General features: G+C 45.9%; 1 protein-coding gene across 18 annotated transcripts in view; it reads right to left on the bottom strand.

The window, feature by feature from the left end:
• GRB10 (growth factor receptor bound protein 10) overlaps nucleotides 1-15,962 on the bottom strand; it is a 203,281-nt gene that overhangs the window by 111,733 nt on the left and 75,586 nt on the right. For 5 of the 18 annotated variants that reach the window (XM_007981319.3, XM_007981315.3, XM_007981308.3 and 2 more), the window contains one exon: nucleotides 851-938. The exons of 5 other annotated variants lie outside the window; for them this stretch is intronic. Coding sequence is in view for 7 of the 13 variants with exons in the window: in XM_007981308.3 (XP_007979499.1) it covers nucleotides 851-938 (88 nt within the window). In the remaining 6 variants the exon portion in view is untranslated. Of the gene's footprint in view, nucleotides 1-850; nucleotides 939-2,166; nucleotides 2,351-15,962 lie in introns of all 18 variants that reach the window. 8 more of the 18 variants (XM_073008843.1, XM_073008842.1, XM_037988304.2 and 5 more) reach the window with 2 other exon arrangements.

The following is a 15,962-nucleotide window of genomic DNA, read 5'->3' as shown; positions in this document are numbered from 1 at the left end:
CGAAGTCAATACTAACAAATTGGTACCCTTTCCCCGCATCATGTCATTTCAAAGTTTTCTAAAAGAGGATCCTAAAATTATGCTTGCCACAGAAAACCTTGACAGCTTTTATGAATCTTCTAACAATTGAGAAAACATTGCTTTGACTTCATGGTCAGATCCCAGTTTTTATTTTTATAGTCAACCTTTCTCATTAAGTAATGTAAGAAAATCTAAGTATTCACATTCCCACTAGCTCAAGGACCTGTGATTTACTGTACCTAAACTCTCCAATAAGCCAAACAATGTGCCACGTGCACATTTCGTTTAATCTCATCCTCAGGCTCCTCATCCTACAGCAAAGCTTCCATTTATTAGATCTAATTTCCTAAGTAGTCTAATTTCCCAAAGGTAGTTCCCTTTCCTTCCCTTCCCACAATGACCTCACTGGAAATTAAATATTAATAGAAGGAACAAAAAGAATCAGAGAAAGGTAGAGAAAGACCAAGAGTACATACAACCAAAACCATCTTAATTGGAAATATAAAAATGCCAAAATCAAGAGGATTCACCTTGGAGTACCCTTCGATAGGCGACACTAAGTCGCCTTTCGGCTGAAACCTAGATAACTCGTATGAAACTGATCTTGAAGTTTTGCTCACTGAAGTTTGCTAATTGAAAGGAAATACATGAAGATATCAGAACCAAGGATCTTTCTCTATTTTGGAATTCATTGTCCTTAATGAGAAAAGAAGAACCAATGTTAGAATCGTAATCTATTAGTATGAAGAGCAACATTTTAGAATATCAGGTCCTGGCACTGCTGCAAAGCTAGAACTGGGAGCGTTCCTGTGTTTTGTTCATTCCTCACCCTGGTGATGTGCGAGTCGGTCAGACTGTGCGGGGAGTCCTGGTCCTGCCGGGTCTTGTTGACTGCGAGGTGTCTGCTCCACCTTGTCCTAAAAAAAAAGGACCACAGCAGAAAGGCTGTGAGTTCACAAGAAGCATCCCACACTTTTCAACACCCAGCTTTCCCAGCATTTCCTTTCTTCCTCAATTCCTTACTTCCTTTCCACTTGCTTTTTCCTTTTTCAATGATAGTTGTTGAAAATAGACTGCATAAGGGAAGCTAATCGTGAAAAGGTGCAAGCTGTTCGGCAAGGGAGTTAAAAGTTACTCCTGTGTTTGGGCTTAAATAGCTTTCCCTGAATAGCAATTCAAAGAGAATTATTGCCAACTGCTCCATTTAGGCAGTGAATACAAATAATTAACATTCCACGGAACACATGCATTTTCTGTAACAACTACAGGTAATCAAGTGCTGGGCATTCTGTTACCTGGGACAGAAACATCTAGAGAGTGTTTTATAAATGGTTCCCTCCACAAAATGTTAAGGAGCTCAGTGGCATCTTTTTAGACATTAGTGTGAGAACAACACTTTTAGTCAAAACGTAAAACAGCAATATTATGATCCTAAGCCTACAATTCTAGAAACACACCTGCATGGGACCAGAAGCCAATGAAAGACACATTCAAATGTGGGGAAAGAAATATTATCAGTGACTAATTTGGGGTGGAGAGATGTCCGTTTTCTCTTATAGATTTATAAAATCTTTGAAATCTTTATGATGCATATGTACTACTATTGTAATTAAAAAGGTCTGAACTGTGCCAAAAGTATAAGATGTGCACCAAAACTATTATCAATATTAGTACATTGTCACAAATATCATAGTTGACTTCAGCAAATTCCCTCCTATTCATGCAAAAGAGACTTTTCAGATTGAAAACTGAAGCACGTGAAACATCCAGCATGCAAGGTGCTGGCGACAGCCAACATGCACACACGGCTCCCTCTGCCAAGTGGGGCTCCCGCTACAGAGGCAGCCACTGAGGCATGGGAAGGTGAGTTACCCTCACAACCCTCATCACCCAGTGGGTCCCGGCTGTTCTGGGTCTTGGGTTAGAGAGTCCACACTCCTTCCCACCACTCTGCAGTGCCCAAACTGCCCAAGAAACTCAAAAGGCACGTTGATTTCAACAAGGTGACCAAGCAGCAGGTCTTGGGAATGTGACTGTTAATTTCTGCCTGAATGTTTCCCAGCAAGCGGCTTCTCTGCCCAGAGCCCTCCTTGCTCACGCATGAAATGGGATGGATGCTCACTTCTCTGCTGCGTGCACACTGACCTGGGAGCAAACAGGTTTAGGTCTGGTCAACGCTGTGCTTCACGGACCACTCACAATGGGGGGAGGCAGAGGGCAGCCCAGGGGACAGATTCCAGCAGGGTCAGCTCACCCACATTTACCATTTAGAAGGAGGATGCTTGTTCCCTGGGAGGCAAAGTCGCGTTCACGCCTTCCTCCAGAATATCTGGAGAAAACAAAATAAAACGAACAAAGCCCTAAGGGAGACATTTTCACCAGCTTCTCTCTTTTTCCCCTTTCAAAAGAAACAGCTTTCTTTTCATTTTTTAATCACAGATGTAAAACTTAGTATAAACATTTATATTTTTGTATGCTAAAAAATGAACAAAAAATTAAAATGGAACCTCTTTTTATCAGAATAACAAAAACAAAAATTACCATGTGCATCTATGCAATGTTTGGATTATTTGTAGAGAACATGTATACTCTATGAGTCACATGGGGATTACAAATGATGCTGATAAACACTGAATCATAATTATCTTCCACATATTGTGTTTTAATACCGTTTTTGAAATTTTTCAGGCCAAAAATCATCATCTTCATCGGCACTCTAGTGTACCCCACCAAGTAGATGTGTAGTGTAATTCATTTCACCAATATCCTACTGATGAACATACAGGTTGTTGGAAATGTAAGCTTTTGACTAAGAAAGAGGGGAAGGGCTGTTTGGAGCACACAGTGTCTGGGAGGAAAGGGCAAGGTCCCCAAGAACCCCCACAAGAGGCACTGAGGAGGGAGCTGGGTTCCCCTGGCTATCCGAGAGGGTGGTACCTCCCAGCTCAGCCCCTCAAGTTCAGCCATCTCCCATCTAGTTTCTGCAGTTCCATGGCCAACATTTCCCACCCAGTCTGCTCTTTAGCATCTGAGAGAAATATTTTTCTTCTTTTCCGAACTTTACAACAATCCATGCAAAGAAAATTTTTATATAAATATCTAACCTAGAGTAGACATAAAATTAGCCTAAATCCTACAACAGTGGGATAACAGCATTCCCGTGGTCTTTGCACCTTTGTTGTACATAACTAGACACGGTTGAAATCAGATTGTGTAAATAATTATGTGTTTTCCTGTCCCTGTCTTCAACTATTTTAAAACTTCGGTAAATATCATTTTTTTCATATTCTAAACTACTCTAGTAGACACTCTGCAGTTGTTTTCAACTTTCAGACAGCATAAATAATGATCAAATAAACACCTTCGGGCACAAAACTTTGTCCACATTTCTGATTATTTGCTTAGGATCCCTAGAAGTAGAAGGACTAGGCCAGAGGCCACGTGCACTTTTTTAAGATTCTAGATACACACAGTCAAACTCTTCTTCACACACTCACCCTTCCACCCGGAGTGAAGGCAACCGCCTGTTTCATAACACCCAAGCCAGCCAGTGACTGTTTATTTTTCTGGAATTTTTTTCGGGCTAATTCCAGAGGTAAGCAGCGGCCCCACCCTGTGGTTTTAACATGCAGGTCTATAACGCTGAGGTTGAACATTTTTCATAAGCGAATTGGACCTCTGTATTTCTTCTTTTGGGCTATCCTTTAGCAGGTCAGCTAGACTAGATCCTGAGGGCACAAGGGGTTCCCAGTAAAAAATGTCCATGAATGAATCACAAACCCGACACTCATCAGCTAAGGGTTCGGGGTCAGTTACCTGGATTCTCTGAGTCAATCTGCTCATCTGTTTATGATGGAAAACATCAAGCCAGGCTGAGCCCTGGGTGAGCACCCATCCCTGGTGGCCCGCAGGCCTCCCAGCCCACTGTCACTGAACACAGACTTGCTTCCACTTCTCCCATGACGAGCTTTTTACGCAGTAGGCAAGTAAGTTCATTCACATTTGTAGCAAATGTTTTTCCCACTTTGCTTGTCTTTAAATTTAATTGTACTTTTGATTCTTAAAAGTATAATTCAGTGTAGTCAAGTTTACTGACCTTATCTTTTTGGCTCATCATTTAACCTTGAAAATCATTTTCAGCCTCTATCAAGAAAACTGAAAAACGTTCATTTGTGTTTTACTCCGATTTCTCTTCTGACTTGATGTATTATTCTTTCCTCTTCCTGACATTTATTTTGGGGGATAGTAAAAGGGGAGAAAATACAATGACTCCTTCCCCCCAAAAGTGGTTGACCAGTTCTACCAGGCCCACTTCGCACCCAAGCCTTCCTTTTGTCTGATTAGGGAGGTCACCCTGCTCACATGTTATAATCTTACACACATCCAAGTGTTTCTCAGCCACCTCCTCGCCGGTTCCACAGAGCTGCCCGCTCCCGGGCCGGCAATCCCACATTTTCCATTCTCACAGCCTGCCAACGTGTTTTCTCATCAGCAGAACATTTCCCCTCTTGCTTCTTTTATATGAATTCCTTAGTCATTTTCTTCCATGCAAACATCAAAACAGTTTCAAAGTTTGCTTAAATTATTAAAACATCTCATCTGAAATATTTACCGCTATGTATGTGAATAATTACTACACACTGCTAATACAAATGTTGCTATTGGGTTGATGCCACAAACACTGACAGACTATATCCAGAAGATATGCTACCCCACCTATGTCAAAGGGTGGGTGGGACTAGCCTCCAGATCACCCAGGGCCTGCACGGCCCTGCTCCAGGCCTGTCCTGCAAGGAGCAAGGCCCTGCAGGTTAACAAGCCCGTTGGGTGCTTCCTGTGCACTGTGAGATGTGAGGGCCATTCCTCTGTCAGATGACTGCTTTGCCCAAGACCTCCTCTTTTAAGTGCCAACTGAGACATCTATTTAGAAGACAAGTAACTTGCAAACGTAATTTAAGGCAACCTTGTCTAAATAGTGTCACCAGATTTAGCAAATACAAATACAGGATGTCCAATTAAATTTGAATTTCAGATTAATAATTAATACTTTTTTGGTATAAGTATGTCACAATATGTCATGAGACTTACCCTTAAAATGTATTTGTAGCTTATCTGTAATTTAACTGGGGATACTATATTTTATCTTGCAACTCTATGCTTCAAGCACTGTTAAAAATCTGACAGGCCTGAATGACAAATTATGGCAGTAAGAACAAAATTTCAACAAGTGGTTCATTTGTTTATGAAATTCCAAGGTCAAAAAAGAAATGTACCTTCTTTAATTCAACAGATAGACACTTCAGACATGAAGTCTGTTCTCTTGAGAAGCCAAGAAAGATTTCATAGTACGACAAATTACGGTGATTGTAAAATAAAGCCAAAACACAAAAGGCAGCAGGTAAAAAGTTAGCCACCGTGGCACTAAAAAGATCATCCTGACAGAGCTGGAAAGTCGGGGGCAAATGTCTACCCACCATTCAGAGGCAAACAGTGGCACTTTGCCAGGTGCAGGGTAATGAACACAGGGACAAGAATAAAAGGTTTATCATTGTGTTAGCTTGGTTTCCTCTCCAGGTTAGTTTTTGTTTGTCTGTGTGTCTGTTTCCCAGCCTAGCCCACTGGGGGAAGGACTGGGAAGGGAATGGGGGAGGCCCTGTGAGTTTGCTTTTTTTTATTATTTTGAGACAGAGTCTCGCTCCGTCACCAGACTGGAGTGCAGTGGCGTGATCTTGGCTCACTGCAATCTCCGCCTCCCAGGTTCAAGCTATTTCCCTGCCTCAGCCTCCCGAGTAGCTGGGACTACAGGTGCGCACCACCACGCCCGGCTAATTTTATGTATTTTAGTAGAGATGGGGTTTCACCACGTTGGCCAGGATGGTCTTGATCTCCTGACTTCGTGATCCCCCCGCCTTGGCCTCCCGAAGTGCTGGGATTACAGGCGTGAGCCACGGCGCCCGACTGTGAGTCTGCTTTTTACTCAGAGCCCTTAATCACTATGCTCTCTACCTCTAGGGGAAGGTGGAAGGATGGGAGAGGGCAGCCAAGCTCCTTAATTAAAGTCCCACAGGTCACTTCACTAATACTGAACTTTCCCAAATCCACATGCTTTAGAAAAACTTGCCAAAGTCAGAATAAGCCCGTAGAGTAGATCGGGGCAGAAACACCACCTTCATAAAGATGAAAACGAGAAGCTCTCCCTCTCCTGGGGTGACCTAGTCCCAGGCCCTTTGCTGAGCCATCTCCTGTAACAGAGCCCTCCAGTGGGTGAGGAGAATGGTTTCTGTCTGCTCCTCTGTCCTGTGCCGGGCATGAGTCTGCCTCAGCTGCATCGACCAATAGCTGGTCTGCTGGCCCCAGTGGTGGGCGGCCGATGGAGCCAGGCCAGGCAGGAACAAACACAGCCTGGGAGGCCAGCTGGGCTGTTCCTTCCGTAAGCCACGCTCTGGGGGTTGCACAAATGCCCCGTGGCCTCACTCCCTCAGGCTCCTTGCTGGTCCCAGGCTAGGAACCACAACTCATCTGCTTTCTCCAGTTCCCTCCATTAAACTTTTTTTTTCTTTTGCTCCCCACCCCCAACCCGCGCCCTCCAGAGGGTGCCCACTGCAGACTGCCAACATCCTGGCTAACAGAGGCAGGTGGCTTACGTCCCTCACTCTGCAGATGAAGGGCCGGAGGTTTCACAGAGTACACATAAAAAGTGACTCGTAATCTAGTCTGTCACTGATGGACATTTGGGTTGATTCATACAGCAAAAAAAAAAAAAAAGTGACTTGTGGGAGGAAGAAAATGGGAGCTTGCTGTGGACTCTGTGGGCGTGCCTATTAGGGTACCGGGTAGCCTGGTGTGGCTGGTCCTCACCTGGGAGAACACGGTAGAAATGCAGGCTCCCAGGCCCCAGCCAGACCTAAGTCAGGCCTGCAGAAGGGGACCCAGGTGTCTATGTGTGAACTGCCCTTCCTAATGTAACATGGCACATACCTCCATGGCACTCTAGGAGCCACCAACCCAGTTGGTTTTCCTTGACTCCAAAGCGACTGCTGTGTGCCTCTCACAGCACTCAGCCCTGGATGCTCACTATGTAGAATGTTCTCCACCCCACCCACCATGCACACCCCATCAACCCATCCTCAAGGCTCGTCCTTTGGGCACTTTCTCTGACAACCCCAACGAAAAGTCTGCCTCCTCGTACCTTACCCTGCAGCCCTGCTTTAATTCCAAGCAGGAAGTAACAAGGGCCAATGGATTGGTGCCTACCCTCTCCCCAGAAACGGGCATCCTTGACTCATCCTCACAACCCCGGCACACAGCCCAGCCTCGCCCCAAGATCTGGGGCATGGATGCCTCTGCCTCTCTGTGAGGATGGAGGGACAAGAATGTTCCATCACTCACCTTTCAAAGCCCAGGCTTCAGCAAAAAGCATCACGAGGTAGCCTGGGCACAAAACAGAGGAGAAGCAGCCCCTTCCGCCAGTTACTGGCATTCCGTTTCAACTAGAGCATCAAATGCACTCTTGCCTCTGCTGGGTGCCAACTAAACACTACAAGATGCACAAGAGGAACCGGCCCCAGAGAACCAGGGGATGTTGTTCATTGGACGATTCAGGCAGTTTTCTTATCTAAAAAGCGGGAGCAACACACAGCTGGAGAGGCAGCGGGAAAACTGGATGAGAGGCGTGCCATCATCAGTGTAGCGGGCACTGCAGGTGACAAATGGAAGGACTGCACAGCAGGCCGGACACTGACTCAGATCCCAGGCCCCACATGCTGGTTAGTCCTGGAACTCAGGGCAACTGCCTCACCTTTGGGGTATCTCCACACATTCCTGAGGCAGAATGGCCACTTCACAGGTCACTTCTGAGGTTCAAATTAAAATAACAAATAAAGGACTTGCCCAGCAACTAAAGGTACTGAGTGTTCGGTAGACAGCGGGCACTGACCTTACTACTGAACACAGGACTGGCAGCCTTCGTAGGAGGTCTCACTCTCCCTCTCTCTACAGTGGGTATCACGTGGCTGTGTCCTCAGCCTGCCCTGTGCACAATATTTTCAGAACCCAGAGAACGGCACAGAAGGCACACTTAATAACTCCACTAAGGTAAACAAAGACCAATGCCACAGAGAACAGAATGACAGGGACTCGAAATGTCTTCCACCTGGAAGAATGCCCGATCAAAACCTACAGGCTTAACAGGGATCAACTTTAAACACTACAGGTATGCAAAAACAACCAACCAAATTTAAAAAAAAAAAAAAAAGTAATGGATGAGAACAGTGGACGAGAACTGCTCCTGAAGGTGCAATTAAAAGGGGATCTCCCAGCGTCCCCCCCCCCCCGCCCCGCAACCCTCTCCTGCAGCTACCCTCAGATTTTTGGTGCAAAGGCAAAGAAGACACAATCCTACATGACCCACTGTCCAGGTCTTAGAGCTCCCTGGGGCCTTCCTGCAGGCAGTTTCCCAAACCCCTCCTGCTCAGCCAGGGACATCAGCTGAGGCAGGTGAGGCACATTGCTGGAGTCCACCCAAGGGTGTTGAGTCTGCAGATGAACATGTGAAATGCAACAGGGATGGGGTTTGTCATTTCACACAGGATGCACTTAAAGAAGGAAAATGTTTCAAACCACAAGCCCATTAAGCTATCGCAGCCTGAGTGAAGACTGACTACCTGTGTTACCTGCATTTTGAAAATGGAGGCATCACCCAGCTCATCAGCTCCCTTCCAACGCCTGATACCCTCTGTACCAACTGCACATATGCCTGTTCTAGAACTTTGAATACACACAAGCCATCAGATACAGTGTAGTTACAGATTTCACAACTACCCTCCCTCAGCCATATAATCACACTTTTATTAAATATTAATGTAAAAATGGCAGGGTTTCTACTAATATTACAGTTCCTGGGTACCAGGTACAGTGCTAGACAGTTTACACACATTCCCACTTAAATCCTGTCTCTGATGGGTACTGCTGTTACCTCATCCTTACCGATGAGGAAAAAGGAGGACAGCAGCTTGCCCAGCAAATCACATCTCATAACCGTGGGTGTGAGACCCACTGGGGTTGAATCAGAGAACACGTCCTTAACAACTGAGCCATGGGTAACTACATAATCTGTCACTCAGAGAATTCCTAAAACATGCAGAAACTCCACAAGGCTGAAAAAGGCTGAAAAAAAAATTCCTAAAACATTAGTGAACTTGGTAAAAGCTGCAGTATCAGCACTCCAACTCTGCCAGTTGCAAGGTGTGCAAAACTAGTCCCTCAAATAGAAATAACCCTCATAATAAATGAGCCGGAGCCATTTTTCTCACCCAAAATGACACTGCCTGTTTTGATATTACACTTCATGTCTATGCAAGAGGAAAGGGAGCAAGAGGTTTTTAAGCAGAGATTTCAGTCAAACTGATCCTTAAACCAAAACAAGAGCTGCTTCCAAAAGCCTGAGATGGGGAAAAAGAAAACTCAGCAAGCCAGGTATCTTGTATCAAGGAACAAGGGGGATGCTCTTTACTTACAATTGTATTCATATAGGCTGCTGAGCCCGACATGAAAATATCTGGATAAGCCCTGGTCAGAGTACTAAAAAACTTTTCTCCCACATGGTAAGAATGCCTGGCCTGGCAGGGAAAATGCCACCACATAAAAAATGATCGCATTTTCACTAAAATCATACAGCCTAAACAGACACAGATCAGTGGCTTGTACTCCATATTCAGGCACTTATTTCCACAGAACTACCTCCAAGCGCAGCAATTCTTGAATTAAAAGCAAAAGTAGTGTATGAGTTGCCTCACTTTAACCACCCACTCTGCAGTGTTCAGCACAGAAACGTCAATTCTGGTTATTCACAAGGGGAGGAGTCTATCAGTCATTTACATTTTAAAATAGCTCTATTGAGATATAAATTATGTAACATAAATTTCATCTGTTGGAAGCATACAAACCAATGAATGTTAGTATAATTAAGGATCTGTACAACCATCGCCACAATCTAATTTTAGAACATTTCCATCACCCTACAAAGAAACCTCCTGCCCAGAGCCTGTCAATCTTGACAAATGGTTTTCCCAAAATAAAATGCCTTTGCCAAGTCAGTTTTGTTCCTGTTTTTGGATCCGGTATTCCCACATCAATGAGGCATTTTGGCCGAAAGGGGGACAGCACTAGCTCTAAAATTTCTACAGAAGCGTAGCTACATGACCTTGGGGAAGACATTAAACCACCCTGTGTGATTATAACCTCCAAGGACCATTGAAGATTTAGTGTGATCACACATGGAAAGCACGGCTCAGTAAATCTCAGCTGCTATTTTTACTACTGCCACTACTGCCCCTGCTGCCACTGCCTCCTCCTCCTCCACTGTCACTACCTCCCCTCCAAACATTTGCACCAGCACTCCACCCCTTCCCACCACCTCCTTCCATCTCCATCACCTCCACTGCCACATCATCTCCTCTTCTACCTTCTCCACCTCCTGCACCGCCACCTCCATCTCCTCTACCACCCCACCATCATTTCACTACCAACTCCATCATTACCGCCAGCATTTCAACCATCTCCTCTACCATCTCCACCATCACTTCCACCATCTCCACCATCACCTCCACCTCCTCTACTATCACATCACCTCTACCTCCTCCATCCTCACCTCCACCTCCTCCACCATCACTTCCACCTCCTCCACCACCACCTCCACCTCCTCCACCACCTCCACCATCACTTCCACCATCTCCACCATCACCTCCACCTCCTCTACTATCACATCATCTCCACCTCCTCCATCCTCACCTCAACCTCCTCCACCATCTCTATCCTCACCTCCACCATTACTTCCAACATCTCCAACATTACCTCCACCTCCTCTACCACCTCCACCTTCACCTCCAGCTCCTCCTCCTCCACTACCTACCCCTTCATCACCACTTCTACCCATTCCATCATCTCTACTCCTTCCCACCACCCTTCACCTCTTATACCTCCAACACCTCCACTGCTACCATCACATCCACCTCCACACTCTTCATTATCTCTATTTCCTCCTCCCCCTCCACCACCACCTCTACTATCATCTCTACCTCTTCCTCCCCTACCTTCACCCCTCCCCACCACTTCCTCCATCCCCAACTTTAACAAAAAGGCAACTATTCAGACACCAAAATATCCACATGTATTAACATAATATTAATTTGTTAGTATAATCAACATGTAGCAGTACCTTAATCGACCACGAATTCTACAGTAACTTAACAGTCTGAGAAATTAGAAGATCAGAATCTCTAAACTACCCACTTAATAATGCTAACAACACAATCTTTAAAGTACTACAAGAGGATCAGTGACAATGCAAGTTACAGTCAAATTGTATTTACATACTTTAAATATAACTTGAGGCTGGGTGTGGTGGCTCACACCTGTAATCCCAGCACTTTGGGAGGCCAAGGCCGGCGGATCACGAGGTCAGGAGATCGAGACCATCCTGGCTAACACAGTGAAACCCCATCTCTACTAAAAATACAAAAAATCAGCCGGGCGTGGTGGCGGGCGCCTGTAGTCCCAGCTACTCAGGAGGCTGAGGCAGGAGAATGGCGTAAACTTGGGAGGTGGAGCTTGCAGTGAGCCGAGATGGCGCCACTGCACTCCAGTCTGGGCGAAAGAGAGAGATTCCGTCTCAAAAAAATAAACAAGTAAATAAATAAACACAACTTGAAAACAAACAACAAACTTCCACATGGAATAAAACATGTTTCATTCCTGGCCCCAGGGTATTCTAGCCAACCACGATTCAAAGCTCTGGAAAAGTGGGAGAGATTCCAGGTTCCCCTCCCTGAATATTTCCTAGTCCTGTCACGTTCCCCTTGTGGATCACAGAGAATCAATGCATATGCTAAACTTCAGGAGGCCACAAAGGACCAGGTCAAAATGTCACCAACATGCCAAATCCCTTCAGGAGGCAAAGAGAACCCAGAGCTACCCAGCTCTATCATGTGCACACCCATCCACACATGCACATCCAGACCCCAGATAAAAAGGACCGAGTAAAACAAGGCCTAATTATCAAAAGGCAGTGTGACACGCTAAGGAGAGCAGAGCTTTTTGGTGCACTCGCTGTGGGGACAACCCCTTCCCATCTCTGACCTTCAATTTCCTTGTCTAAAACAGGGAGTGCATGGCCGGGCGCGGTGGCTCACACCTGTAATCCCAGCACTTTGGGAGGCTGAGGTGGACGGATCATGAGGTCAGGAGATCAAAACCATCCTGGCTAACACAGTGAAAAACCATCTTTACTAAAAATACAAAAAATTAGCCAGGCATGGTGGCGGGTGCCTGTAGTCCCAGCTACTCAGGAGGCTGAGGCAAGAGAGTCTCTTGAACCAGGGAGGCAGAGGTTGCAGTGAGCCGAGATCGTACCACTGCACTCCAGCCTGGGCGACAGAGCAAGACTCTGTCTCAAAAAAAAAAAAAAAAAAAAAAAAAAAAAAAAACCAAAAAACAAAAAACAAAAAACAGGCAGTGCAATCCTGAGCCCTCCTGAGCTCCCAGGTGGGGTGCACAAAGCCATTGCAATTGCGCTGAGCCCAACTTCTTCCACTTCAAGCTTCTCATTTTCTCTCTGGGTCCCACAACCCCCGCAACCTCTACACTAAAACCAGAGAAGCAAACTATGTGCAGCTGTGAGAGTGATCAACGGAGCCAGGGTTGCCTTCGTAGCAGATCAGGGCTGTAGGAAGCACGTGACACACCCACACTCTCCCCCCATGAGCAGAAGGAAGAGAGAAATCTCTTCCTTGAACTTTCTCAACAATAATCTCAGAATTTGGAAATAACTCTCATTGTCCTGGCTGACCAGGAAAAGGCCCCAGGGTTTGATATGATGTAATCCTTGGCGGTGCCTTTTCCTCATTTCTAAGTCCCTCCCATAGGCAGAGGGCAGGGGGCCAAGGGTAAACGGCAGCCGATGCCAAGAATTTGGAGGCGGAATGAGGTAAGCTAGGTCTGGCCTGGAGCTCCAGCCTGGGGCTCCCAGGTGTGGCAGCCCTTCGAAGGGCAGGTGTGATCTGGAGCAGGGAAGGGCATGGAGCAGCTTCCAGGTGCAAGCAGAAGGGCTGGGCTGGCAGGGCAAGAGGATGGCGATTCAAGGTGACGCTTCCCAGAGGTTTTGGATAAAGCTCGTTTTATTCATAAAAATGAATAAACAGCACAGATCTCAGGGCTCAGGAAACTCAATCCCTCTGCCAAAGAGTGACTTTTCCCAGTAAGACCAAACTCGGGCAGCCATTAAAGCAGGAAGGATTGGTGGATCCCAACCTTGCTGTGGGCCACGAGAAAGAGTTCACCTCGCCCTTCAGGTATGAAAAATCTTATTGTGGGATGAGCCAAATGTTTACAAACTGCCAGTGTGACAAACTATGATTCTGAACAAAAAACTTCACCCTGGGCCTATTTCCTCACCAATAAAATCAGGTTTTTGGACCATATGACGTCTAAACTTCTTCGGAGTTCTAACGCTGAGTCTGCACACTCCACAAAAATGTTCCAAAGCAAATCTATTCCTAGAACCATGGTTAAAATAATATCATGGGTGACTTCTGAGCTTCTGGCCAATATGGAATATAAAGGATTAGATGTACCCTCTCTCCTTAAATAATTAAAACTGAAACAGTTTTCATACATTTGATAACAGGCAGCATGGGACAGTAATTCCTGAGACATGATCCACATGACGCAGCTCTACCAGTGCCCACTCACTGGTTGGGGAGAGCTTCCCAGCGGCAGCGCAGGGAGGGGGATCTCCCTTCCAGGCAGAGCCTGGGGTCGTCCTAAGGAGACAGAGCTCAGCACTCAGGAAAGTCAAGGCAGAGAGGATAGCACTCAAGAGAGGGGGCTCCCCACACATCTCCAGCTGAGGATTAATGATGCATGCATGTAAGGAAAATACCAAGACTGGGAAGAACCACCAGAATGAAGCAGACAGAGCCATCTGGAGAGAACTGTGTTCCCACCAACCCAAAAGGAAAACTTCCTTACGCATGGGACACAAGACAGCCCTCAGAAGGGTCCTGCCTCAACAGTGGGGGCAAATTAGCCCCAAACTAAAAGTGACTCTGGGCCCAGCTAACAAAGCTTACAAGCCAGCCTCAAAAGAGTCAAACTATTTCCAAGAAGCTTCTTTCCAGAATAAAGTCCAAAATACTGAAAAGAATAGCCCCCTCCCAAGAAACAGCCAGTACCCAACCAGATGAAATTTACAATGACTGGGATCGAAACAAAAAGTACCAAGCATGAAAAGAAAATAAAACCCATCATGATACGGGAAATCAGCCAACAGAAATGGATACAGAAATGTCCAAGATGATGGATATAGAAGGCGATATATTAAAATGATGAAGATAAATATACTCTGTGCATTCAAGAAGGAAAAGCAAAGCATGAGTGATAAGGAGAGAAGTGGAAGATATAAAATGACCAAATCCAACCCTACAGATGAAAAATGCAATACAGGAGATGAAAAATATGCGGGCAGGATTAACCAGACATTGAACACCACGCTTCTCTCCCCTCCCTCTATTCCCAGTGACCAATCTCCAAAGACACACCGTGAGGCTCCCTCGCCCAAGGGCTGGAGTGGTCTGGAGAGGCCTAGGGTAGGAGCACCCTATGAAGACACAGTAATAGAAACTATCTAGAATGGCACACAGAGAGAAAAGGAAGATGGAAAAGATTATGATAAACTACCTCCAAATGACGATGCCAGATGAGGGGAGGGAGGAAGGAGCTCAGGTTTGGGGCCAGAGAAAATAAAGGCTGCAGCCAGCACCTTCTGCGTTCTCAGCTATTTGGCCGGGCTGGATAAGTCAAGCAAAGTTTCTGAGCTTCACTTTTACTATAGGCAAATTTGGATCATACCCATTTCAAAAAGTTTGGTAGGAAAACTGAGTGAGATGAGGTATACAAAGTCCTGTCACAAAACACATGCTAGCTCCTTTCTCAACATTGCCCCAAGGAGACAGTCTCTCACTTTGTTGCAGCCTAACAACTGCAAGGGGGTGCCAGGGACAGAAACACAGAAAGTCTTCACCCGTCCTTTCACTCAATAGGTGAACCTATTCTTACGTACTTGAAAAGCAGTTATAAGTGCAATAGTCTGGTTACTGCTCCAGCTTCAACCAACAGCAAGGGAATCAGGGGCAACGGGGCTCCACCACAGGAAGCAGCTGCCAGGCCATGTGCTCCTAATGCTGCCACCGAAAGGAGGGACACTCACTCACACGAAAAGCTTGAAGAGTGTGTGTGTGTGTGCGCGCGTGCACATGCGTCACAGTCACATATATATGTATATATACATAAATATGAATTTTGAACCATGTGTGGAAACACAAGTAATACAAACTTAAAATGTACACAGATACAGGTAATCTACAGATATGACAACAGGCACCTCCTTATACACTGCTGAAGTTACAAAACACTTCTTTACCTAAATACTTTCTCCCTAAGTTAGGAACCTTGTTCATTATCAGTAGATCTGAAAAGAGTATCTTCCTGTGTCCATATTATCAACCAGGTGTTTAGATGGAAATTGCTTTTTAGCACCACTTAGCCAAGGCCTCATTCTCTGAAATGAGGTTCTTGGGGTCTCTGGACCCATTGAAGTGTGATGGTCAGATACACAGATCTGTTCACCCTGCACTGGCACCAGCTCCTGGAGGGGCCTACGAGGCGCAACCACAAAGCCATGGCCATACTTTGCTTGACCCACACTACAGACTGCTCAACATGCAGCAGGCCCAGTTCTGATCCCCCCATGCAGAGACTCCACTGTCACTCCAGGGGAGTCCAAGGTGCTCTGGGCACCCAGCAAAGGGAGGAGGCCAGGGACTCAGCAGGCCCAGATGATTTCAGCCCACTGACTAAGTGCCAAAACAAAGAAGGGACAGGGGATT

The sequence above is a fragment of the Chlorocebus sabaeus genome, chromosome 21 (genome assembly GCF_047675955.1).
Source record: "Chlorocebus sabaeus isolate Y175 chromosome 21, mChlSab1.0.hap1, whole genome shotgun sequence".
NCBI lineage: Eukaryota > Metazoa > Chordata > Mammalia > Primates > Cercopithecidae > Chlorocebus > Chlorocebus sabaeus.
This window is presented reverse-complemented; position numbering and strand designations above follow the sequence as displayed.